Here is a 25,589-nt window from a genome sequence, read left to right as displayed (position 1 = left end):
ACTAATTGAAAGAAATTTTTTTTAGATTTATTTATTTTTGAGAGACAGATGCCAAGTGGGGAAGGGACACAGAGAGAGGGAGACAGAATCCCAAGCAGGCTCAGCGCTGACAGCACAGAGCCTAACTCGGGGTTCAAACTCACGAACGGAGAGATTGTGACCTGAGCAGAAACCAAGAGCCAGAAGCTTAACTGACTGAGCCACCCAGGCGTCCCTACTTTTTAAAAATGTTTATTCATTTTTGAGAGCATGAGTCGGGGGTGGGGGGAGAGGCAGAGAGAGAGGGGAAACAGAATCCGAAGCAGGCTCCAGGCTCTGAGCTGTCAGCATGGAGCCTGATGCAGGGCTTGAACTCACAAACTGTGAGATCATGACCTGAGCCGAAGTTGGATGCCTAACCGACTGAGCCACCCAGGCGCCCCCAGAATTCTATTTTATTTTTAAGAAATGTTTATATATTTTGAGAGAGAGCGAGTGGGGGAGGGGGAGAGAGAGAGAGAGAGAGAGAGAGAGAGAGAATCCCAAGCAGGCTCCTTGCTGTCAGCACAGAGCCTGATGTAGGACCCCATCTCATGACCATGAGATCATGACCTGAGACGAAATCAGGAGTGAGACGCTTAACCCACGGATCCACCCGGGTGCCCAGACCCAGAATTTTAAATTGGAACGTATCACATAAAAACATATGGATTTCTGGCTTCTCTTAGAAGTTCTGGCAACATGGGGCATCTTGTTGCCTGGAGACCATTGGCTGGGGTGCAGGTATATGTGTTAGTGTGTGTAAGATACTCACCTGTACACCCCAAGCCCAGGCGGAGGGACTTCTACTGTGCTTGGTCACAGGACCCTGAAGCAGGCCTTTACAATATGCAGACCCAATATGTTTCGGGTTTCCTTTTTAAAATTTTTTTTTCAACGTTTATTTATTTTGGGACAGAGAGAGACAGAGCATGAACGGGGAAGGGGCAGAGAGAGAGGGAGACACAGAATCAGAAACAGGCTCCAGGCTCTGAGCCATCAGCCCAGAGCCCGACGCGGGGCTCGAACTCACGGACCGCGAGATCGTGACCTGGCTGAAGTCGGACGCTCAACCGACTGCGCCACCCAGGCGCCCCTCGGGTTTCCTTTTGAGATGGTAGAGTTGGTTCTGGAGGCCAAAGATTTTGACTCTGGGGTAAACCACCCTGCATGGCAACTGGGGAAGGTTGTGGTGGCCTACGAGACCCAGGATCTGCCAGTGCCTCAGGTCAAAAACTAATATCCCCAATCGTCCCCAAGAACTGGTTGCAATGTGGGTTCCCGGGAAGGCTCTGTCCTTTGCATTCAGATTCTGGAAGTCGAGGCTGGGGTCTGAGAATCTGCCTATTAATGAGCTTTTTGGGGGGCGCCTGGGTGGCTCCTTGGTTAAGCATCCGACTTCGGCTCAGGTCAGATCTCACACTCCGTGAGTTCGAGCCCCGCATCAGGCTCTGTGCTGACAGCTCAGAGCCTGGAGCCTGCTTCAGATTCTGTGTCTCCCTCTCTCTGACCCTCCCCCATTCACGCTCTGTCTCTCTCTCTCTGTCTCAAAAAATAAACATTAAAAAAAAATTAATTAATGAGCTTTTTGGGTGGTTTTGGTGGCTGCCGTAGTGGGGAAGCTGTCTGCTCCAGAATGAACTCAGACATTCTCCACTGGGAAGGGACACTTGCTCTGTGTTTGGGCCTGCTGTCCTCAAGGTTTGACGGACATACGGATGTGGAGGGGCATTGCTGGTCAGGCAGATACCTGGGTCCTGTCCCCAGCGGTTCTCATGCAGTGTGTCTGCAACAGGGCTCGATGGCCCTCGTGTCTAACCAGCCCCTGAATTCCGGCCAAACTGGTGGCCGGTGCGGGAGACACATCAGCTTCCACAGGACCAGGCACCAGACCTGTGCTTTCATGCCACATTGTGCCATTTATCCATTTGTCCACACACACGCACATTCACTCAGCCCCTCACTTCCCCAGCAAGTCCTTATGGAATATGCCAGGAGTTGGTTTGGGCGCTCAGGTAAGAGAAAGAGATGTATGTCCTCTTACGGATCTCACCGTGTAGTCCTCATGGTGAGCCCACACCGCGGCCCTTCACCCACTGCGAGGATGGAGAAATCGGGGACATGGGAATTTGGACGAGTTTTCAATCCCATGAGCGCACAGTGGTGATAGTGCCAAGAGTCTTGTTTGCTGCCATGTATTCAGTGCCCGCCCTGGTGCAAGGCTGACTTCCTGTTCCTCACTTAACCCAGTCCTCACAAAGGCCCAGGGGGTGGGCATTACTCCTCCCTTGTTGGTGATGGAACTGCTACCAGATCACGGTCTGTAAAGCGGTAGCACTGACATCTGAACTCAAAGCCCCAAACCTCATAGTCCTTCCACTGTGTCCACATCTACCCCCTTGTTCATGTTTATTGAGCACTTACTACATGTCTGGGACCCTGCCAAGCACGGGGGACGCATTGATGAACGTGACAGGCACAGTCTGCCCCCCTGGAGCTACCCGCTGGTGTCTGCGTGCATGTGTGTGGCATCAGGGAGTGACCCGTGGGTGAGGATTGATGTGGAGAAGGTCCTGGGGTGGGGGAGGCGGGGGAGGCGTTTGTCTGAAGAGGTGGGGTCTCAAGGGGTGGAAGCCAGACAGTCATGGGGTGACTGTCCAACTCCCTTCCCACGTCTCCCCACATCATGACCGTTAAGTGAACATGTATTAAGTTGAGCACAGATGGTGAGCTGTGGTGCAACAGCAGACCACAAGAGAAACTGAAATAGAGAAGTTTATTACTTACAGGTCCTGGAGGAAGTATAACACACGTCTCAAGGGGCTGCGTGGGGAGGTCAAGGCAGAGTGCAGACAGAGGAAAGATGTGGGGTACATGCTTTTACTGGGGAGTGTTGGGTGGAGTGCCCTGGGCTTCCCAGGCTAGGGCTGGATTGGCCAATTCAAACCAAGAGAGTGGGGTTTTGGTGAGCCCCATAGCAGCCTCAACCAAGGAGAGTATAAGGCATATAGGCTCTGGAGTCAGGGGATACTCACTCATAAGAGTGCTTGTGTGAGTCACCAGGAACCTGCTTTTGCTTGTGACTTGAGGGCACATGCTCAAAGGAGGGGTGGGTGTCAGGTTCAGGCTCCCACAGGCCACTTGGCCACACAGAAAGGATGCCAAGGCAACAATTCCCTGGAGTCACTTAGCTAAGCTCTAGACACCACCTTTCCCAAAGTGTGCCCTGGGGAATGTAGGGTCCAGGGAATGTTGATTAGATATTTGGATAAAACAGGATCCTGTGTTCAAGTAACCTGGGAAAAGGTTGTATTTGATTTTTTTTTTTTTTTTTTTTTAACACACAGAACAGTGCTGGGCACATGGTGTGGAGTTGAGATTTTGATCACTGAATAAATCACTGCTGGGCACGTGGTAGATGCTGAGTCAAGATTTTGATCACTGAATAAATCATTAAACAAGTTTTTGTTTCTTTGTTTCCCTTCAGGAGCCTTTTAATGCAGAGGTGGGGGTGGAGGGTAAGTTATAACAAGCAGTATTTCCTGAACTTGTTTGATCATGAAACCTTCCGCTAATAGAGCATCTTGGGGACTGGTGTGCTCCAAGCCATCCTTAGAGGAGTGAATGTCGTGTGTGTGTATCTGCGTGCATGTACACACACATGTATGTGTGTCCCTGTGTGTCTTTGTAGTCCCTCATGTCTGTGTCCTTGTGTGTATGTATAATTGTAGGTGCCTGTGTCTGTGTATGTATCTGTGTCTCTGTGTATCATACACCCACTCATCTTTTCTCTTCCACTGACCTCCCAAAGAAGTTATGGGTGGGGAGGGGATTGTTTCTGGCCCCATCGATGTTGCCTCCTCTCTTGCATTGAGAGACAAAAAAAGTCTATTCCACAAACCCCCCACCTCGTCACTTGGCTAGATCCTTCAGCACCACGGACAGAGCCTCGCCGCTGGGTCTAGAGTGTTGGAAACCCGCTTAATCCACAGACATCATCTGAGGCTTCCTAACCATCTCATGAAGTAGTATTGTCCCCATTTTACAGATAAGAAAAGAGGCTCAGGGGAGGCTTTCCCCAGGCTATCCTAGCTAGTAAGTAGCAGAGCTTAAAAGTCCAAATCTAATACCCGTCCTCACAGTGGTCTCTACTCCATGCAATGCTTGTGAAATGGATGTGGCCCCCAGCTAGCAGAGTAAAAACACTATCTTGATATGGCTGCTGGGGGCTATGCCAAGGGAATTTGTGTCAGGAATTGATAACGTGATCACAAATAAGATCTTAAAAAAAAAAAAAGATACTTGGAGGAAAAACACCAACTCTTTTTTATCTCAATTCCCAGGTTCCTTATCCCTCTTTCTACATTATCCTTTGAGAGACTCCGTGAATAAAGTCTTAAACAAATACTTAAAAAATAATTTATCAATGGGAGCACATCATGCATATCATTCTGCCACTTGTTATGTATGTGTGTATGGACGTATGTATATATGATGTTTCTATGTATCTGTGTATCTACGCATCTATGTATATCTATGTATGTATCTATGTTTCTATCATCTATGTGTGTATTCTTGCACCTGTATGTCTATGTGTCTATGTATGTGTCTGTTGTCTACATACCTGCCTACCTACTTGTGTATCCAAGATTGTTCCAGAGAGGCCCATATACATTATCTTATTCCTTTTAATATTTTCAAAACATTTTATCATGGATGTAGCATTTTATTACCCAGTCTCAGTCAGATACACACTGAGATGCTTTCTCATCTTCTGCTATGAAAAAAATACTCCACCAAAATTCACTCTTCCTCTCCTGGCATGAGGGGGAATGTGCATTTTAATTCTGACAGACACAGCCTCTCCCCAGAGGTTAGACCGATTGTGTCCCCAACAGTGCATGAAGTGACTCCTTTTGTCTGCTCTCCCCAGGGAGGGGACACACAAGTGATGGTTTCGAGATGGCTGTTATCTAAGAGACTCTCGGGAGATACAATTTAATGTGAATCTACTGTGTGTCTGGGGCTCCATAGGTCTCATCTTGCCTAATATTCATACTAACACCAGGAATCAGGAACTATTTCCTCCACTTGGCAGAGGGAGAAGCAGCCTCAGAGAGGTGAGGCAACACACCCAAAAATATACAAGGAGACACAGTAACACCGGGTTCCAGTCATTAGGTTCTGCCACACACTGCAGAGACATGGCTACATTTTGCTAAGTGAGACCACTCACTCAAGATCTGGTGATGTTCTGATACACTATCATTCCCAATGGGATAGAAATACTGCCCAGAATGCCATCCAGTTTGGCAGCTTCCTTCATCCTCCCCCTTGCCCCTCATCCTGGACCTCAGAGGCTCCTGCCTGTCCTTAGCTGCATTCACTGCTGTGGATAAATCCAGAAAAATTCAGCAGTAGCCTTCTACGATGCAGAAATGCTCCATGCAACCAGGCAAGGTGGATGTTCCCATTATGCAGCCTCCTAGGGTCGTCTAGGAAAATGCTGGTCTCTGCTGCCACCGTGTGGATTCTTGAGAGTAGCACAGTGTTTGTGAAATCATGAAAAGATGGCTCCAGGGTGAAGAGCAGTAGGGGATATTATATGTCATATCATTTAAATGCGTGGGTCTGGGTTCGTGAGTTCGAGCCCCGCATCGGGCTCTGTGCTGACAGCTCAGAGCCTGGATCCTGCTTCAGATTCTGTGTCTCCCTCTCTCTCTGCTCCTCCCCTGCTCACACACACACTCTCCTAAAAATAAATACACATTAAAAACATTTAAAAAATTAGCTTTCTAGGGGTTCCTGGGTGACTCAGTCGGTTGAGCCGACTTCGGCTCAGGTCATCATCTCGCGGTCTGTGAGTTCAAGCCCCGTGTTGGGTTCTGTGCTGACAGCTCAGAGCCTGGAGCCTGCTCTGGATTCTGTGTCTCCCTCTCTCTCTGCCCCTCCCCTGCTCATGCTCTATCTCTCTATGTCAAAAATAAAAATAAAACATTAAAAAAATGAAAAAAATTAGCTTTCTGGATTTTTGTCTCTCTTCTCCCCCTTCAATTTTTGATCATGGTCCCCAGTGATCTGTGGCAAAAAGATGAAGAAAAACCATTTGACTGACACAGGTATTTCCAGACTATAGAAGGACCTGAGTTGGTTTTCACTAAGAATTTAAAAACTCTATGGGGCGCCTGGGTGGCGCAGTCGGTTAAGCGTCCGACTTCAGCCAGGTCACGATCTCGCGGTCCGTGAGTTCGAGCCCCGCGTCGGGCTCTGGGCTGATGGCTCAGAGCCTGGAGCCTGTTTCCGATTCTGTGTCTCCCTCTCTCTCTGCCCCTCCCCCGTTCATGCTCTGTCTCTCTCTGTCCCAAAAATAAATAAACGTTGAAAAAAAAATTTAAAAACTCTGCAACCAGACTCTTTCTTTAAAAAAAAAAAAAAAAGGCATTTTAGGGCAGTTCTGTGTTCACAGAATGCTAAGTGGTAGGTACAGAGGTTTCCCACATACCTCCTGACCCACCTGTGCACAGCCTCCCTCCCTATCCACATCCTCCCCCAGAGTAGTGCATTTGTTAATTGATGAACCTGTACCAACACATCATTATCATACAAAGCCTACAAGTTACATTAGGGTTCATTCTCTGTGTTGTATATTCTATGGATTGGGACACGTGTATATTGTATCATACAATGTCACTGTCCTGACCTGTTCATCCCTCCCGCCTCCCCCCACCCTCTGGCAAGCCCTGATCTTTTTATTGTCTTCGTGGTTTTATCTTTTCTGGAATGTCACATGGTTGGAATCCTACAGGACATACTCTTTTCAGATTGGCTTCTTTCATTTAGTAATGTGCATTTAAGGCTCCTCTGTGTCATGGCTTGATAGCTCATTTCTTTTCAGTGCTGAATGATGTTTCATTATTTGGCCGGACCACAGGGTATTTATCCATTTACCTCCTGAAGGGCATCTTGACTGCTTCCGGGTTTGGGGCAGCTACCGTCTTGGGTGCCCAGTACACAAATGTCCTTCTCCTACGGAAGAAGCCAGAAGCGGTGGTACCCTCAGCACTGCATACTGATATGGGATTGCCTGCGAATCGATCCAGTCCACTGGGGTAGAGGGAAAGCCGCTGAGGATGCTTCTGAGGGAGGTGTCCCGGCTTAATATAGAGCGGTGGTCTTCAGGCGAGGGCGACTGTGTCCCCGGGTGACATCTGGCCGTGCCTGGAGTCAGTTTCAGTGGTCACGACTGGAGGCAGGCGGGTGCTCCCTCTTAGCGGGAGGAAGCCAGGGATACTGCTCAATATCCCGTCTTGCACAGCCCCTCCCCCACAACAAGGCTGACTTGAAAACCTCACTACTGGGAGGCGTGAGCACATCTTTCTGCAGGTTTAGCTTTAGAAATTAAAGTGCTCCACTGCCATCTAGTGCACATCCGGGGACGTTCAAGGGAATTGTGGAGCCATGGAAAGGCAGGCTAGGGATCCTGACCTGAAGCCCCTATCTGTGCTACACCCAGAAACGATTCCACGGGCGGCCTGTTCCAGGTTTAGTTAACTCAGCAGCACAGGGAGGTTGTGGGGAATAACTGTGGGGTACAAACGGGCATGAGGGACTTTTTGGGAAGATGAACTGTTCCGTACATCTTGGTGAAGGCAATCCAGCTGTTTGTCAAAACTCAGAACAGCACACTAAATGGAGAAAAGCATATCCCAAAGCCAGCTTTAAAAAATACAAACAGAAGAAGAAGACACATGGCCTTCTCAGGCTCCGAAGTCAAAAACGGCCAGCCCACTCTTGCCAACATGCCACTACTGTCTGATTCTTTGTAGGATGTTTGATTGGACATTTGCAGCTTGTACTGGTCTCCTCGCTACAATGTTAGAGAGAGTAGAGACCTTGCTGGCCTTGCGTGCTGCTGAACGGTCAGCCCTGGCCCAGCGGCCAGCACATAGGGGCTGGGCATTTCCCCTTCTTCTAGAACTTGGAATTAAATGAGAAATCACGAATCAGATATAGATCACGATGTCGCTCCTAGTGCTCAAAACGCCACTGGTCGGATGGCCTGTACTTGCAGATTCCTAACACTTTGCCTTAGAGTCCTCCAGCCCCTGGAGGCTTGCTAAGGACAGGCTGCTTGGAAGGAGTGCCCAGAGGGGCTGAGCCACACAGGTCCGGTGTCTTACTTCTGGCCTTACCAACTAAATAACTTCTTCTCTACCCTTGGAGATGGCTGGGGGAAACAAGACAGAAGCTGCCCTTTCCAACACACAGAAGTGAGTTGAGAGTGGCTTCCCTCTAGAGCATGGAGCAGAGCATTGGACAGACTATAAGGTGGCCCCATGCTCCCTTCATCCCGATGTTCATGTCCTTGTGGGGTCTCCTTCCCTTGAGTGTGAGCAGGACTTGTGACTTATAGCCAAATAGAATAGGGCAAAGTTGGTGGGACCTCGCTTCTGTGGCAACATGAAATTATAAGTCTGTTTTGCAGAGGGACTCTCTCTCTTGCTAGCTTTGAAGAAGCAACCTGCCATACAGAGGGGGCGATATGGCAAGTAGCTGGGAATGCCCTCTGACAACCAGCAAGAAAAAAACTGACGTCCTCCGTCCAACAGCCTACAAACATATGAACACTTCTGGGAACCACTTGAATTTGGGAGAGGTTCCTTCCCCAGTTGAGTCCCAGATTAGACCACAGACCCACTGGACACATTCATTGTGGCTTCGTGAGACCCTGAGGCAGGGGATCCAGCTAAGCCACTCCCGGACTCTTAACCCATAGAAACTGTGTAGATAATGTGTTTTAAGCTGTTAAGTTTGTGAACAATATTGTGAACTGTGAATATAGATAACACAGGTAGGTACTTAATATTTGTGGAATGAATGTTCTAGCTGCTGGTGAGCTTTTCCAAAATTCTTCTTCTCAAACTGACCCTAAGAGGCAGGTACTATTTTCCTTATTTTACAGATAAGGGAACAAAGGCTGATGGAGGGTGACATTTGTCCAGTGTCATTTAGCAGAGTCAGGATTTCAACACAGATCTGAATAAACAAGTTGTTGCCTTCACTCTTTGATCTTCCTTTTTGGTGGGAATTTTCCAAAGTGGGACATATCTACTGTCAGGGGAGACAGGGACAAGCAGTGCTCAAGAAACTCCATTAAACACAGAAGGCGGGCATTAGGTATTTTTAGCTATAAATAACATGATAGTCTTTAAAAATTTTTTTTAACGTTTTTATTTATTTTTGAGACAGAGAGAGACAGAGCATGAACGGGGGAGGGTCAGAGAGAGAGGGAGACACAGAATCTGAAACAGGCTCTAGGCTCTGAGCTGTCAGCACAGAGCCCGACGCGGGGCTCGAACTCACGGACCGCGAGATCATGACCTGAGCCGAAGTCGGACGCTTAACCGCCTGAGCCACCCAGGCGCCCCAACATGATAGTCTTTAAAAAGAATGAAAGAGTAATGCTTTATTAGCTTTAACACATGCATTAGTGGTACTGCCTCACTGGGTCTGTAGGTCAGATAGTCATGTGTCCCATGTGATGTTCTGAAGACTCCAGTTTAGAAGGTGTCACCGTGACACCCCTCCCCCATTCGTATCCCACAAACCCTGTCCCACTGGCCCAATATACAGCATGATGTACTGTGAACACTCCCAGAATGTGTTTAAAAAGTATTCCTGGGGCGGCTAGGTGGCTCAGTTGGTTGAGCGTCCAACTCTTGATTTTGGCTCAGGTCATGATCCCAGGGTCATGAGATCGAGCCGCTTGGAATTCTCTCTCTGCCCCTCTCCCCTCGTGTGCACTCTTCCTCTCTCAAAATGAATAAATAAACATTAAAAAAAGTATTCCTGCAAAGACACCACAGATAGAAGATAATGCTAACTGCATAAACCCAAGGAAACCACAGGGCTGACGTTTCTCCTATGCCTGGCAAAAACTTTTCATCAGCCATATTACAGGGGTGAGAGGAGGCAGGCCAATCACCATCTGATTTAAGCTGACAGGGAACAAGCCTAAAACATTTCCAGGTTTGAAAAATCATCCTTGGATTTGAAGACCAAATGAGTTGTAGATTGTGCTTAGGATAGAGCCTGGCACACAATAAGGACTATGTGTGTTAGGTATCATCACCATAGACTAGATAAATATGAGGAATAATAAAAAGAAGTACATATTGGTGAGAACCCCAAGAATTTCCTACTTTCCTAGGAAGAGACTGATTGTTCTGTAGCCATGGTAACAAGTAGCTACCCAACCAGGTGTAAATCCATTAAATGGATCCAAGACAACTTGCCTCGGTGAACATGCTTTGACAAGCCAACCAAGGACTCCCCTTAGCTTCTGAAATCCAGCCAATCAGGAAGGATTCACTCTGGTAAATACACCTGTGAATGCTACATGTCAACTCACCCCAAAGATCCACCAATCCCTGAACCCCATGCTCCCCCACATCCCTGCCTACATGAGATCAGCAGTCTGCTCTTCTCAGAGAGATGGTGGTAGACCAGTTCTTCACTACACTAAGCAATGCGCTCGGCTTTGTGTTTAAGTTTAGATATTGATAGTCACACCTTCTTTGACTTTTGGATTGTGCTTCAATATTTTATTTTAACTCCAGCAGAATTGTGTCACTAACATTTGGGGGCCACTTTGGGGACCTGTTTCCCCACTCTTCTCCTGGATCATATCTCCACTGCACAAGGACACATGGTACTTATTCCCCAAATGCTCTCAATGTTTGATATGCTCTGAGTAGGACAGACATTTCATAGATACAGAAATCCTAGGACTTGAAGGTCACAGGCTATGTCAGAGGCAAATCCAACAGCCGGGATATATTGGACACACAAGAATAACTACCAATGAGGGCTTTGTGAGAATCAGAAATCATATTCCATCTCCGAGAGGGACGTCCTGGGCACAGCTTTCAATGTTCCTCCATCAGAATGCGTGTGGGTGGGGAGGGTTTTCGCATCTTCAGTTTTTCCACCAATACCGGTCATCTTCATCAAAAGAATACCAACCATCCCCAATTACAATGTGTGGCTTGAGTAGCTGGACCTCCTTCAGTAGCTTCCTTATTTGAGGAGGATATTGCCATTTCCACAGCCTGGTGAGGCAGAAGGGGGACATGTTACTCTGGGAATTTGCTTTTTTTTTTTTTAAGCTTATTTTCAGAGAGACAGAGACATTATGAATGGGGGAAAGGGCTGAGAGAGATGGGGAGAATCCCAAGAACCCACAGCTGTCAGCGCAGACCCTGACATGGGGCTCAAACTCATGAACCCTCAGATCGTGACCTGAAGTGAAAACCCCACCAAGGATTTGAAACCTCTTTTTGTACTCTTGAGGAGAAGCAGAAGGTTCCCCATAGAACAAGAGTAAATCCCTACATGGAAAGGCACTCTTCAATGTGTTAGATGCTACACCGAGCTTTTAGAGGCATCTGCCCTTTGCCATGATCCTAAGAGTCAGGCATGATTATTTATCCACCCACAAACTCCTTGAGAACCTATTATGAGCCAGGTCCTATTATAGGGCTTGGGGACATAGTAATGAACAAAGCAAAGTCCCCACCCTTGTGAAGCTTGTATCTTCTAGGACAGGAGAGAGAAATAGGTGTTCAAATAGATACAGAGCAGCTTCCCCATTTTGCAGATAGGGAAACAGGTTCCTGAAATGTCCATTAGGAAAATATAGGTCTGGCTCTTTTATACTAAGTCCCAAGGTCACAAGCTGAGCTTGTCCAAGCCTACACTACTACTACTTATTTTTTTTTCCTTAAGTTTATTTATTTGTTTAATTTTGATTGGAGCATTGAGTCCATTGACATTTAGAGTGAGTACTGAAAGATATGAATTTATTGCCATTATGTTGCCTGTAGAGTTGGAGTTTCTGGTGGTGTTTTCTGATCCTTTCTAGTCTTTGTTGCTTTTGGTCTTTCACTCTTTCCCTCTTTCTCGCTCTCTCTCTCTTTCATCTTTTTTCCCTTCAGAGAGTCCCCCTTAAAATTTCTTGCAAGGCTGGTTTAGTGCTCATGAACTCCTTTAATTTTTGTTTGTCTGGGAAACTTTTAATCTCTCCTTCTATTTTGAATGACAGCCTTTCTGGATAAAGAATTCTTGGCTGCATATTTTTCTGATTCAGCACGTTGAATATATCCTGCCACTCCTTTCTGACCTGCCAAGTTTCTGTGGATAGGTCTGCTGCAAGCCTGATCTGTCTTCCTTGTAGGTCAAGGACTTTTTTTCCCTTGCTGCTTTCACGATTCTTTCCTTGACTGAGTATTTTGTGAATTTGACTATGATATGCCTTGTGGATGGTTGGTTTTTGTTCAGTCTAATGGGAGTCCTCTGTGCTTCCTGGATTTTGATGTCTGTGTCTTTCCCCAGGTTAGGAAAGTTTTCTGCTATGATTTGCTCAGATAACCCTTCTACCCCTATTTCTCTCTCTTCCTCTTCTGGGACCCCTATGATTCTGATGTTGTTCCTTTTTAATGAGTAACTGATTTCTCTAATTCTTAAATTGTGCTCTTTTGCCTTAATTTCCATCTTTCTTTCTGCTTCCTTATTCTCCCTAAGTTTGTCCTCTGTTGCTGATTTTCTGTTCTGCCTCATCCATCCTTGCCGCCGTAGCACTCATTCAAGATTGCAGCTCAGTTATAGCATGTATTTCATTCTGACTAGATTTTATCTCCGCAGAAAGGGATTTTAATGTGTTTTCAACACAACTAGTATTCTTATTATTGTGCTTCTAAATTCTGGTTCAGACATCTTGCTTGTATCTGTGTTAAACTCCTGGCTGTCATTTCTTCCTGTTCTTTCTTTTGGTGAATTCCTTCATTTCATCATTTTGAAGAAAGAAAAGGAATTAATAAGGTAAAAAAATTAAAAACAACACACAAAAAAAATAAAAAAAAGGAGGCTTAGATCCTAGGTGTGTTCTGGTCTGGTTGTTGGAAGGAGCTTGATAGGTTAGAGAACAAAGGGAAAGATAAGAAAATTAAAAAAAAGACAATATTTGAAAATTTGAAAAAATTTATACAATGGGGGGTGCCTGGGTGGCTCAGTTAAGTGTCCAACTTCAGTTCAGATCATGATCGCACAGTTCATATGTTCGAGCCCCGCATCAGACTCTGTGCTGACAGCTCGGAGTCTGGAGCCTGCTTCTGATTCTGTGACTCCCTCTCTCTCTCTGCCCCTCCCCTGCTCATGCTCATGCTCTGTCTCTCAAAAATAAATGTGAAAAAAAAAATTAAAAAAAAAAGTATACAATGAAAGAGGATAAAATAAAATGATGGAAGTAAAAAAATAGAATTTGAAAAATTTTACAAAAAAGTAAAAATATAGTAGAAAAAAGTTAAAGAAAAACTATTTTTAATAGAAATGGAAAATAAAAATAAATTTTTTCTCTTTCTGTATTGAAGAATAAGAAAAGAAAAAAAATTGAATAGATGGACCAGCAAACAGACTGAAATACGATTGAAATTACATCGGTTTCCCCTAGACGTTGAACTATGAAGCACTTTGTAGTCCATAAACTAAGCAGGTGGAGAGACTAGTGTTGTTCCTGAAGAGCGTGGTTGGCAGTTGGGTGGGGCTTAGTGTAACAGCTCGGTTCTCCACTAGATGGCGCTGCTTAGCTTACTGGGGTGGATGTTGTGGCGCACGTAGGCATGTGCGCGCATGCGCGGGAGGGGCGAAAATGGCGTCACCCAGGTAGCGGGTCTCTAGTATGGGAGGTCTGTTCTCTCCGGCCAGCAATCGCGCACTCATCCTCTGTGTCCGGCTCCCGTCCACCCCCCGCTTCCACACTGTCCGTGAGCAAGCTGTCAGGTTGCCAGGCAGCTCCTCCCTCCTGAATTTTATCTCAGACGCGGCAGTTTCCCGCCGGTCACTTCTGAGGGACTGCAGCTTTGTTCCGCTCAGACCTTCTGCGGGAGGGTCTCACGAGCAATGGCTGGTGCTCGCCGCCGCCAGGAACGTTCTCGAGACCGAGACCGTGCTGCTGCCGATGCCCAGAGACCGCGGCCGGGTGCCAGCCCGCCCCAGAAAAAGTTTACGCGGGCGTGTAGCAGCAGCATTTCGGGGATTCTGGAAAATCACAACTCACATCTGGCGCCAGGCTTCACCCCCCAACGGCCCTGTTCCAGCACCAGCGAATGTGGTTGTTCTCCAGGATCCGCTGGGACCTTTGCCCGTGGGGATTCCTCCCAGAAGGGGAACCGCCTCCCGTGTGGCCCGAGGTCCTCTCTCTCTGCTCCTGGGGATTCGCCCCTCCCATCAGAGCTCCACCAGGTATGCAGCTGCGGAGCTTTGGACTCTGCGCTCCCCCTGTTTACAGAGTTTAATGGAATTTAAACCCTCTCCTTCTCCTTTCTCCCTTTTTTGTTCAGTCCCTTGCATACACTTTCTTTTCTCTCCAGCCACTTTCGGGCATTGGGGGTGGGGGGATGCTTCCTGTACTCTCCCCCAACTCCGTCCTCTCTCTCCGCAAGCACAAACAGCTCCCTTCCCTCGGTGACTCTCTCCCCCAGTTCAGCTCTCCACGCTGCGTACCTGTTGAATTCTGTGGTTCAGGCTGTGCAGATTGTTGTGTTAATCCTCAGATCAGTTTTCTAGGTGTGCAGGATGGTTGATCTGGCTGTATTTCAGGGTTGCACAAAAACCTTCCATGCTGTTCCGCCATCTTGGCCCCCTCCAAGGCTACACTGCTTCTTGAGTAACTGATACAAGTATGCTCTTTTCCAACCCAGTCTTCAGCCTTTTCTGCTCATTTGCTGAAAAGATCCCTGTAACAGTTCCTGCCCTCGTGGAGATTTCCAAATCCACTCAGCCAAGCCTCTCAATCTTCCCCCTCAGATCCCACATGATAAGCCTTGTGTTCTTTCTGGTTACACCCATATGCCAACACGTGACCCCTGCATAAACCCAACCGCTGCAATCTGGGCCATTACAGGAACCGACAGGTTCTCAGTTGGGCAGTTTTCTATCGATATAAATATAGGACAACCAGCCTCAATGGGTTGTCCATCTTAACTGTTTTTCAGTGTACATTTCAGTGGCATTAACTACACCCACACTGTTGTGCATCCATCCCCACATGTAGCTTCGTAACCTTTCATCTTCCCCAGCTACAACCCCGTGCCCGTTAAACACCAACTTCCCATCCGTCTCCCCCAGCCTCTGGCACCACCCCCGACTTTTTGTCTCTATGGATTTGACTCCTCTCGGGACCTCACTTAAGTAGAATCACGCAGTGTTTGCCTTTTTTTTATCTGACTTATTTCATTCAGCACAATGTCCTTAAGGTTCATCCATGTGGTAATGTGTGTCACAATTTCCTTACACTTTAATGCTGAATTTTATTCCATTGTGTGGCTATACCACAGTTCATTTACTCATTCACCTGTCAACGGATGCCTGGGTTGCTTCTACCCTTTGACTGTTGTGAATAATGCTGCTATAAATGCGGGTGTACAAATAATTCTTCTAGATCCTGGTTTCAATTCTTTTGGATATGTACCCAGAGCTATAATTGTTGGCTCGTCTAGCAATTATATTGTTAGTTTTTTAAGGGTAAACATCTTATTTATATGTTGTCTCTCCACTGTTTCTAAACCCATCCAAAAGTAAGTCCTGTGAAATCAGGCACCTTGCCTCTATGTCTGTGTCCCTGTATCCCCAGCACAGTGCCTGGAACACAGTGGGCACTTAGTGGTTGAATAAATACTTGGTTTCTGAGCCACAATCTCAACTTCTGGGGTAAAGTGTTTGTCCACCAACTAGCATGCCTGTAGTACAAGGAGGTTTGTATCTCAGAAGACAATGCCAGGGACTTACCCAATTATTTGTAGATTAGATGTGGGTTGTGCAAAGGCTGGACATAACTTCATCATTCCTGCAGGGCTGAAATTGTTCCGCATCAGATTGAGGCTGGTCAGGCGCTGGCTGCAGAGGAGGGCCGAAGCGAGTGCCTCACAGCAGTCTGAAGTCAGTCCACATGCCTCCAACCTGCAGAGCCAACATGCCAAGAAATGCCTCCAAAGATTAGTGACTGGTCCTTCAACCCATCTGACTGTCACATCAATGTTTAAAACTGAGTTGTGGGCACTACCTATAGAAGTTTGTGGTTCAGCAGTTCTGGGCAGGAACCTGAACATTTGCTTAGTTTTTTTTAATTTTAATTTTGTATTTTAAGGAGAGAGAGCAGGGGAGAGGGGCAGATGGATGGAGAGGGAGGGAGGGAGGGAGGGAGGGAGGGAGGGAGGGAGAGGGAGAGAGAGAGAGAGAGAGAGAGAGAGAGAGAGAATATGAATGGATCTCAAGCAGGCTCCATGGAGCCCAAAGTGGGACTTGATCCCACAACCCTGGGATCATGACCTGAGCCAAAATCAAGAGTCAGATGCTCAACCAACTGAGCCACCCAAGGCCCCCCACCCTGCCCCAATGTTTGCATTTCTAATGAGTTCCCAGGTGATGATGCTGCCATTGCTGCTGGTTCTGGTGGTAAGAATCACTGAGTGACTTAATTATAGTTGTGGAAAGAATGAAAGATAAAGGTTGAGAGCATCTGTCACCAGGGAACAAAACAAGACACATGGAGAAAGACTTGCTGAGGAACTAACATTTCATGTGAGACTCAAGAGACAAGAAGTAAGCCCAGTGAATGGGGGCAGGAAGCAGCAACAGAGCTTAGTACACTGTACAGCCCTTGTGGAAGGAAGGGGTGGGACATGTCTGAGACATGGAGAGTCGACCAGATGGCCAGAGGGGAGCCAGAGGCAGTGGCGTGAGAGGAGGCTGGACATTTTAGGTCATGTTAAGGATTTAGGATTTTATCCTAAGAGCAGTGGAGAGCCAAATGGCATTGTTGGATGTAAATAGGGTATGGTGGCCATGTTCTCACATGTTGGAGATGCATATTGAGGTATTTAGAGGTACAATGACAAACCCTGTAACTCGCCAGAGCAAAATATTGATGATTGTTTAAATTGGATGGTGAGCATACAGTTTGTCATGTCCCAATCATTCTAGGTTTGCTGTGTTTGGGAATTTTTTGTGATAAAGTAAAAAGTCTGTGGCATGGAGCTCAAGTAGTTTAGTTAGATGGTGAGGTGGGATTGAATAAGGCTTATTATTGGTTTTCCTTCTGAAATTATATCTAAGCATTTATGAAAACAGAAAATCTCTAGTGGGGTGTCTGTGGAAGGAGACAAGGGCAGGTAATTCTATGATAGCATAAGGCACTTCGTAGATGCTTCTTGGATTCCCAGTGTGAGCAAAGTTAGCCTCTGATAGAGGTAGGGATTCCTTCTTTACTGTTTAGAAAGAAGGGAATGTGGGTGCAGATATTAACTGCTTTCATGGTGGAGAGTCTAGGCTTTCCTATGAAGTAGCTTTATGTTGATTTGAAGGGAGTGATGTCATCTCTTAAGCACCGGGAAGAACAAAGCAAATTCAAGAGGAATCAAGAGAGAACACCGTCTTTGTTCAAGCAACTTCAGGCTCAGGTCCCCATTTCTCTTCACCCAGCCCTCAAACAGGTGGCCCCAGGAGCTCACCCAAGCCTCCTCAGAGAAGCCTTCTTGTGTTTTAGTCCCTCGCACAGCTCTACGATGCCATGATCACCCAGGGCGTTGGCGGCAAGATCCAGGCTCTTCAGGTATTTGCTCCTTGAGATCACCTGGGACAGATTCTTGCAGCAGGTGGCAGTGAGATGACACTTAACCAGTCTGCAAGAAGACAGTCCGTGTAATTTGAGGAGAGAGTGCTTCAAGGGGATGATGCCCAGAAACATCAGTGGGGCGTTTCCTTTACTCTTTCCTAACTGGTAACCTTTCTGTTCATCCCTGGTAATGTTTTAGACTGTGCAAAATCCACTAGCTCATGTGCAGAGGGATGATAGTGGCAGGTGGGGAAAGTGTGTGATGTGGAGGTATCTTTGGGAAAAAGAAACAAGCACATCAGATCTTGCTTCCCACTTGGAGATGGGTAAGGATTCTCCCTGGTGGATGAGAAGAAAGAGACAGAAAAAAAAAACCCACAAGAGAGAAGTTGGTAGAGTCCGTGACAAAGGACAGAGCCCTGAGGGAGCGAGAAAAGATGACAGAGGACAGAAGCTACTGAAATGCGAGTTAGGTTTGGGGTCTGAAAGGAGAGGCGTCTTGTGCTTCTGTTCCCAGTAGGAATGATGAAGGTGGGAGTTGAGAGAGCCGCTGCAGTAAGGACCGGCTGACTCATCTGAGTAGAAATGATGGGAACAGCTTCACTGTCTCCTATTTTCATTTTAAAATGAACGATCCCATCGGGGATGAGAGAGTCCTTCTTCATGAGGCATTCACACCAAGAATGAGCAAGAACACAGTTGTTAGGGCTCACACCTGCAGATCAGGTGGGAATGACCAAGTCTTGGATGCCAGCATGGATAAATGATGAGGTGAGGACCAGATAACCCCCCAGCACATAAATGTAATCCCAAAGAGATGTCATCTCCAATTGATTAAGCTTTAGTTTCTACTCCATACAAAAGTAGGGCTTGATATGCCAATTTCATGAAAACAAACATAAGAATTAATGCTTGGGGGGGGGGGGACTCTGATTTGTGGGCTATGATCTCTATCCAGTTCCTCTCTATTATGTATTATTGGAGAGGAAGAGGTCTTAAAATGGTCTTTTTGGTTCATTAGTTCTATTTTTGTAATTGAAGAGAAGGTGCTACCAGTTACACAAAGATTTGCAAGGTACATATGACTAAAACATTGGCCATAAGCTCAGTGTCTAGCTTTAGGGGATTTTTTTTTAAAGGTATCATGCATCCTTAAATGGAATACTTAGTTACTACTATGGTCTGCAGATCCCTGGGGGACAGAATGTGAGACCAAAGGCAAGATTTTGGCTCCTTGGGAGTTCTGGTTTTTCGTGGGAATGATTGGTAGGGGAGCTACATGAGACTTCACATGCAAAATATATAGAGCCCTGTGCCTGCCACGTGGGCAAGAAAGCCTCCAGTGGTAACTGCTGGGATCCTTTCTTTGTAACACTAAATGCTATTTATGCATCTGGGAGGAATTTGCCAGAGGAGTAACAGCGCTTACTGCTTGGTTATGAATTGGGGATTTATTTCCTCTCATTGAGACCTTTTAACTTTCCTGTAGTCTGTTTTTTTTTTTTTTTTTTTTTAATTTTTTCTTTTCAACATTTATTTATTTTTCGGACAGAGAGAGACAGAGCATGAACGGGGGAGGGGCAGAGAGAGAGGGAGACACAGAATCGGAAACAGGCTCCAGGCTCTGAGCCATCAGCCCAGAGCCTGACGCGGGGCTCGAACTCACGGACCGCGAGATCGTGACCTGGCTGAAGTCGGACGCTCAACCGACTGCGCCACCCAGGCGCCCCTCCTGTAGTCTGTTTAAGGATGGAATACTCTTATTAAATAGAAACATTCCAGTAAAAGGGAGTGAAAAGGTATCGAGAGAGAGAGAGCCCCTCCGTTTTCACCCTACATACAGAATGAACAGCAGAAGAGTAACTTAGGACAAAAAGAGGTCCTCTGAGAAGTGAACAGGTTTTAGAAACCAAGGGCGACCTAAGCTGCAAAGATCCTGTCTTGGGGCTTCTGTTTGGACTCATCTCTCTGTCCTTCCCACACTCACTGTAGTGTACCCCAGAACACATGAGCATCTGGTTGACCCCAGAACTGATTTTTGGTACCAGTCTTCCTGCTCACATCTCTTGACTTTCTAGGAATCCCAGGCCCCAATATGGTAGAGTTGGTCCCGAACAACCATTGAAACTTACTCCAGGTCCTGGAGGTGACAAGATGGCTCCATCATGACCTCACACAGAAGGTTCATCCCGTCATCTTCCAAGGGGTTCATGCTGAGGCTCAGGTGTGTCAGATGTCTGTTGCCCATAAGTGCAAATGCAAGAAAGCCACAGCCAGCGACATCCAGGTTACATTCTTTTAGTCTGCAGGGAACACACAAGGGAGAGAGGAAGGCGTACTCAGGACTTGGCGTAACCTTGGGGAAGCAACTTCTGTTGGCCCCAGTTTATTCCTGCTTTGGGAGGGGGATATTTATGGGGGTACTTAAGAACGTTTCAGCTTGCTCTGTAAAACAGTATGGAGGTACCTTGGAAAGTTAAAAATAGGACTACCCTACAACCCAGAAATTGTACCTCTGGGTATTTACCCAAAGGATACAAAAATACAGATTTGAAGGGGCACACACACCCCAATGTTTATAGCAGCTCTATCAACAATAGACAAACTACAGAAAGGGCCCAAATGTCCATTGACTAATGAATGGATAAAGAAGATGTGGTATATACATACAATGGAATATTACTCAGCCACCAAAAGGATGAAATCTTGCCATTTGTAACAACGTGGATGGAACAACGTATTATGCTAAGTGAAATAAGTCAGTCAGAGAAAGACAAATTCATATAATCTCACTCATATGTGGAATTTAGGAAACAAAACAGATAAGCATATGGGAAGGGGACAAAAGGGAAATAAACCAGAAAAGACTAACGATAGCCAAGAAACTGAGGGTTGATGGAGGGGTATTGGTTGGGGGGATGGGCTAGATGGGTGTGATGGGGATTAAAGAGGGCACTTGTGATGAGCCCTGGGTGTTGTATGTAAGTGATGAATCACTGAATTCTATTGCTGAAAACAAAATTATGCTGCATGTTAAGGGACTAGAATTTAAGTAAAAGCTTGATGCATGTTCCGGATGCCGTTCAAGACCCCCTGTTTTTAATTTTCCTTCACACTCAATGTGTTAGTTTCCTATTGCTGTTATAACAAATCAGCACAGTCTTTTAGTGGCTCGAAACACATATTTATGATCATGTGGTTCTGGAGTTCAGAGTCTCACTGGAGCAAAACTCAAGGTGTCCGCAGAGCTGTGTGCCTTCTGGAGGCTCGAGGGGATAATCTTTGCTTCTTGCCTTTTCTAACCTCTATAGGCTGCCCGCATTCTTTACTCCCAGTCTCCAGTCAGCAGTTATATCCTCTGGCCTTTGTTACCACATCTCTTCTCCTCTTCTCTCTTATAAAATCCCCTTTGAGGGGCACCTGGGTGGCTTAGTCAGTTGAGCATCTGACTTCAGCTTGGGTCATGATCTCGCGGTTCGTGGGTTCTAGCCCTGCGTCGGGCTCTGTGTTGACAGCTCAGAGCCTAGATCCTGCTTTGGATTCTGTGTCTCCCTCTCTCTCTGCCCACCCCCGCCCCCGACACTTGTGCTCTGTCTCTGTCTCTCAAAAATAAATAAATGTAAAAAAAAATTTTTAAAAACCTCTTTGATAATATTAGGGCTGCACAGAGAATCCTAGACCATTCCCCATCTCAAGATCCTTAACTTAATTGCACCTGCAAAGTCCCTCTTGCCATGTGAGTTTATGTATTTACAGGGGTTAGGACACGAACATCTGGGGGGGGAGGGGCACTATTCTGTCTACTATACTCAATATCCCATCACTACTTAGAACTCACTCTAAGAGACATGAACATTAAAGTTATATTCTTTAACAGAATTTATGGCTACAGGTACACCATCAGCCTAGATCAGTTTTTTGCTTTTACAGAGTTATTGGTGAACTGATTGGTCAATGGGGTGAGATGGCGTAAAGCAAAATGACCCCAGCAAGGCAAACTGATGGTGTGGAACAGGTGTAACAAAACTCTTTCGTTCTCACTACCACACCAAAGATGGAGGCTAGAAGAGGAATTTGGCAACACGGGGTGGCAGTTTTTAAAGCAGTTACTGAGACATCTTCTTGTAACCCAGCTAGAGTACACAGCATCCCCTGACTGTGTGCGGGTCCCTCCCTGGAGCCGAGGAACGCTGCCTCTGTGGCTCTCAACCCTGTACCACCATTACCATCGTCTAAACATCTCCCTTATCCAGCTCTCCCTACCAGAATCTAAGCTCTGTGAACCTAGAGAGCACATTTATCATCTCTGCATCTCTAGCAACTAAGAGAGTTTATGAATGTGGCCGATCCTCATTATTCTTGGATTCTGTGTTTGCAAATTGGCCAGCTCAAAGTTATTTGCTACCCTGAAAATCCCTAAGCACGGTGCTCACGGTCCTTCACGGACACGCGTGCACGTGCAGAGAAAGTTTTGAGCTGCCCAAGGCACCCGCTCCCAGCTGAGGCTGAACTCATTTCAAATTCATCATAAACAAGTATCCTTTTCACTCAGTGCCACGTTTTTTCATGTTTTTGTGGCTTTTGTTGTTTAAAATGCAGTGATAATGTCTAGTGCTGAAGTGCTGCCCACTGTGTCCACGCACAAGAAGGCTGTGCTTCTGAGTGGAGAAAATTGCTTCCTCCAGGCATGAGTTATGGCCCGGTTGGCCCTGAGCTCAATGCTAACGAATCAACAATATGCATTAAATAAGGGGTCTTTAAACAGAAACGCACAAAGCAAGGTTAGGCACTGATTGATTGGTAGAGGAAAATGTGACCGGAGGCACCCAGGAACCTAACCCCATGTTTCCCATGGGAGCAACGGTTCCGTGTTTATGGTGACTTTACAGAACATGACTGTGGTAACAGTAAGGAGACTTGCCTGCCTTTGGGTGAATGATGATTTCCCACTGAAAGAAAACAGAGGCAGAAATGGAATGTTCCACGGAAGGAGAAATTGGGGTGCGGAACAGGACGCAGCCCTTATAAGTTCCTTTCATCATGACAACAGTGTTCCCCTCTGCTTTGTGTTTGGCAGGTGATACATGCTGTTTGTAATAAGACAGTGCACCTCCCAGGGAAGGGAGTCGGACTCACATCAGCCTCTGTAGACCACAGTTGGGGGATTTCATGGCTCGACACAACAGATTCAGGCCTGCGCTCCCCAGGCTGTTGCTGGACAGGCACAGGTGTGTCAAACTCTGGCTGCTGGTGAGGCCCGAGGCCAGGTCCTGGCAGTCGGCAGCGGTGAGGCCACAGTTCCCCAGTCTGCAAGGAGAGAGCCCCCCAGAAGGGAATGGTGAGGTTGCTCTTCAAGTTCCATAGAGGTCACCCCCATGGCTGGCATGCCCCTGCCACTATAGGGCGACATCACACCGTGTCTGCATTTAACTTGCAAAGTCAACGCCACTTCAGTGATGTGGGTGACTAGATCTGCCGTGAGCCCCAATGGGAAACACACGGGCGATGCCAACCGCTCTCCGTCCAGTTGTTTTGCTCCTCGCATGTACTGCGGTGGGAGGCGTTGCTGGATTAGTGACCTTCCTGTTTGGAAGCTGACCTTCCTATCCCACTGGTTTCTCAAAGCTTCATAGGCAGGAGTACTTGCAGAGAAGAGTTTAACGGTGCTTCTGGCAGGGGCTCGTGATGAAGTTAGATGAGTTAACCCCTCTAAGGTGCTCAGAGCTGTGCATACAGCAAGCACTGACTCCATATTGTTGACAGTGATTTATTTCAATGAAGAAATGCTATGTGGGTTGGATCAGAAGGGGGTCAGGATATGTAAGCCTGAACTATGCCACTTTGGCATAAGGATGATCTTGAACTGAGAGCATCTGAGAAAAAGCAGAGACAGGAAGAGCTCTCTGCTCTCCCTCACCTGCCTAAAAACAGGGCACGAATCTCCCTTGTGCATGCGTCCCTCCTCTTCGATTCCAGAAAGAGAAGGACACTTGTCACCAAAGATGGGCATGACATTGAAGTGACTTATCGTATAAACTTTATCTACCATTAGGTACCCCCATATACTTCTTAGTCACCTACCCACAATTTATCAGTTCCTAGAAGCTCCATACCCCTTTTATCTAGTTACTCCTCCACTATTTATCATACGTTGCTATAATGATATATAAGCTCAAGTCTGCCCACTCCTTTGGGTTCCTCACATCTTTTCTGTGAAGCCCCCAGGCACATTAAAAAAGAAGTACCGGGGCGCCTGGGTGGCGCAGTCGGTTAAGCGTCCGACTTCAGCCAGGTCACGATCTCGCGGTCCGTGAGTTCGAGCCCCGCGTCAGGCTCTGGGCTGATGGCTCAGAGCCTGGAGCCTGTTTCCGATTCTGTGCCTCCCTCTCTCTCTGCCCCTCCCCCGTTCATGCTCTGTCTCTCTCTCTCCCAAAAATAAAACAAAACATTGAAAAAAAAATTAAAAAAAAAAGTGAAGTACCACCAATAAAACTGGTCGGTACTTTCCCCTGTCAATCATCAGTTTAATTTGCAGGCCTCAGACATCGCACCCAAGAGGATAGAGGTAAAGTTTTTTTCCCCCTCCCTTACAGACCGAGGAAGAGAAGACGTGTTGGCTTCTCATGTGATTCTCTGCCCCCCACCCCCCGCCCCGAATCCCACTCAGGACTTTGAAGGGTAGTTTGTGCCACTTAGTTTTCCTTTTTTGGTACGACTTTAGCCACCAAACTCCCCATGAAAGAGGGAGGTTATTGCCACGGCATGCTTTGAGAGTGGTGAGGGAAACAACTTTGCCCAGATGGTAGGTCATCGAGGGGGAAATTTCCAAGTAATAGATTAGTCCCTTAGGTATCCAACCAGAGCTCATGTTCTGGCTTTGCCTTTTATTCCCTCTGTGACTTTAGACAAGAGATTTCCCTCCTTCTGGATTCTCTTTTCCTTATCAGCAAATGGGATGAAAATAATTCCTCCCTGGCAGTTGTTTGTGAGGATGGCATTAGTGAGAAGAGAACATGCAGCACAGAGGCTGGTGCTCAAAGACACCGTAGGTGGTGGCTCCAGCCACAAGCCTAAGAGTCTCCAGGATTTCGGCATGGGTGAAACTTGGCAGTAGGTAACACAGCATTGCTAACTCTAAGCTGAACACTGCATGTTAGCTCCCCAGAATTTACTTGTCTTCAACCAACCTCTCCCCATTGGTCCCCAACCAGCAGCCCCTGGCAACCACCGTTCCACCCGCTGGTTCTATGAGCTTGGCCTCTCCCCTAGACTTTCATATTGGTTCAGAGTTTAGTGGCGAAGGCACGGATGTTATTTACTGGGTGTTTTTTTTTTTATCCTCAGTATTGGGGCACTCCCATGGGGTCACAACTGCCATTCCAACCCTTGGCTTAGGCATCAGCTAATTCCTTCCCCATCGCTTGGACCGTCTCAGTTAAGAGGAAATAGCCTGGGTGAAAAGAAGTTCAACTCACATCAGCTTCTGCAGGGTGCACTGTGAGGCAATCAGGGCATGACAGAGGGGCTTTATGCCCTGGGCTGTCATCTTATTTCCTACGAGGCTCAGAGATTTTAGGCTGATGGACGTAAGAAGGATTTGGGAGATCACCATGCAACAGGTGGGGGTTAGTCCACAGTGATCCAACCTGCAGAAACAGGCAACAGGAAACACAGTCTCGTCTCTGCCCATAAAGCAACCCGTTGTTTCCCTGCATGCCAGCCACGCTGGCCTTTTTGCTGATTTTTGGACACTGTTTGCTCCAGACTCAGAGTCTGAGCATTTGCTATTTTTTCTGCTTGCAACATCCCCCCACCCCCACCTCCAACCCCACGTCTTTATGTGGTTCAGTTTTTCCATTCGGGTCTCTTGAATGTCACCTCTTCTGAGTAAGCCAGTCTCCCA

The 25,589-nt window shown here is 46.8% G+C and overlaps 2 protein-coding genes across 9 annotated transcripts in view; one reads left to right on the top strand and one right to left on the bottom strand.

Annotated features, from left to right (window-relative positions):
* Window positions 1-9,464: 9,464 nt before the first annotated feature.
* Window positions 9,465-25,589, bottom strand: part of NLRP5 (NLR family pyrin domain containing 5) — a 35,448-nt gene continuing 19,323 nt past the window's right edge. Inside the window, 6 exon segments of the mRNA XM_086690819.1 lie at window positions 9,465-11,129; window positions 15,862-16,032; window positions 17,583-17,753; window positions 19,819-19,989; window positions 22,823-22,993; window positions 25,162-25,332. Coding sequence (XP_086546945.1) covers window positions 10,997-11,129; window positions 15,862-16,032; window positions 17,583-17,753; window positions 19,819-19,989; window positions 22,823-22,993; window positions 25,162-25,332 — 988 coding nt within the window. The 3' untranslated portion in view covers window positions 9,465-10,996.
* The window catches only part of NLRP13 (NLR family pyrin domain containing 13), a 112,831-nt gene continuing 100,964 nt past the window's right edge, over window positions 13,723-25,589 (top strand). For 7 of the 8 annotated variants that reach the window (XR_015245074.1, XR_015245073.1, XR_015245072.1 and 4 more), the window contains exon 1: window positions 13,723-14,316. The gene's annotated coding sequence lies outside the window, so the exon portion shown is untranslated. Of the gene's footprint in view, window positions 14,317-17,553; window positions 17,684-25,589 lie in introns of all 8 variants that reach the window. The other variant, XM_086690784.1, reaches the window with a different exon arrangement.

This window comes from Puma concolor, chromosome E2 (assembly GCF_028749965.1).
Source record: "Puma concolor isolate L17-30 chromosome E2, mPumCon1.1.hap2, whole genome shotgun sequence".
NCBI lineage: Eukaryota > Metazoa > Chordata > Mammalia > Carnivora > Felidae > Puma > Puma concolor.
The sequence above is the reverse complement of the archived record's forward strand: the minus strand, read 5'-3'. Positions and strand labels throughout refer to the sequence as shown.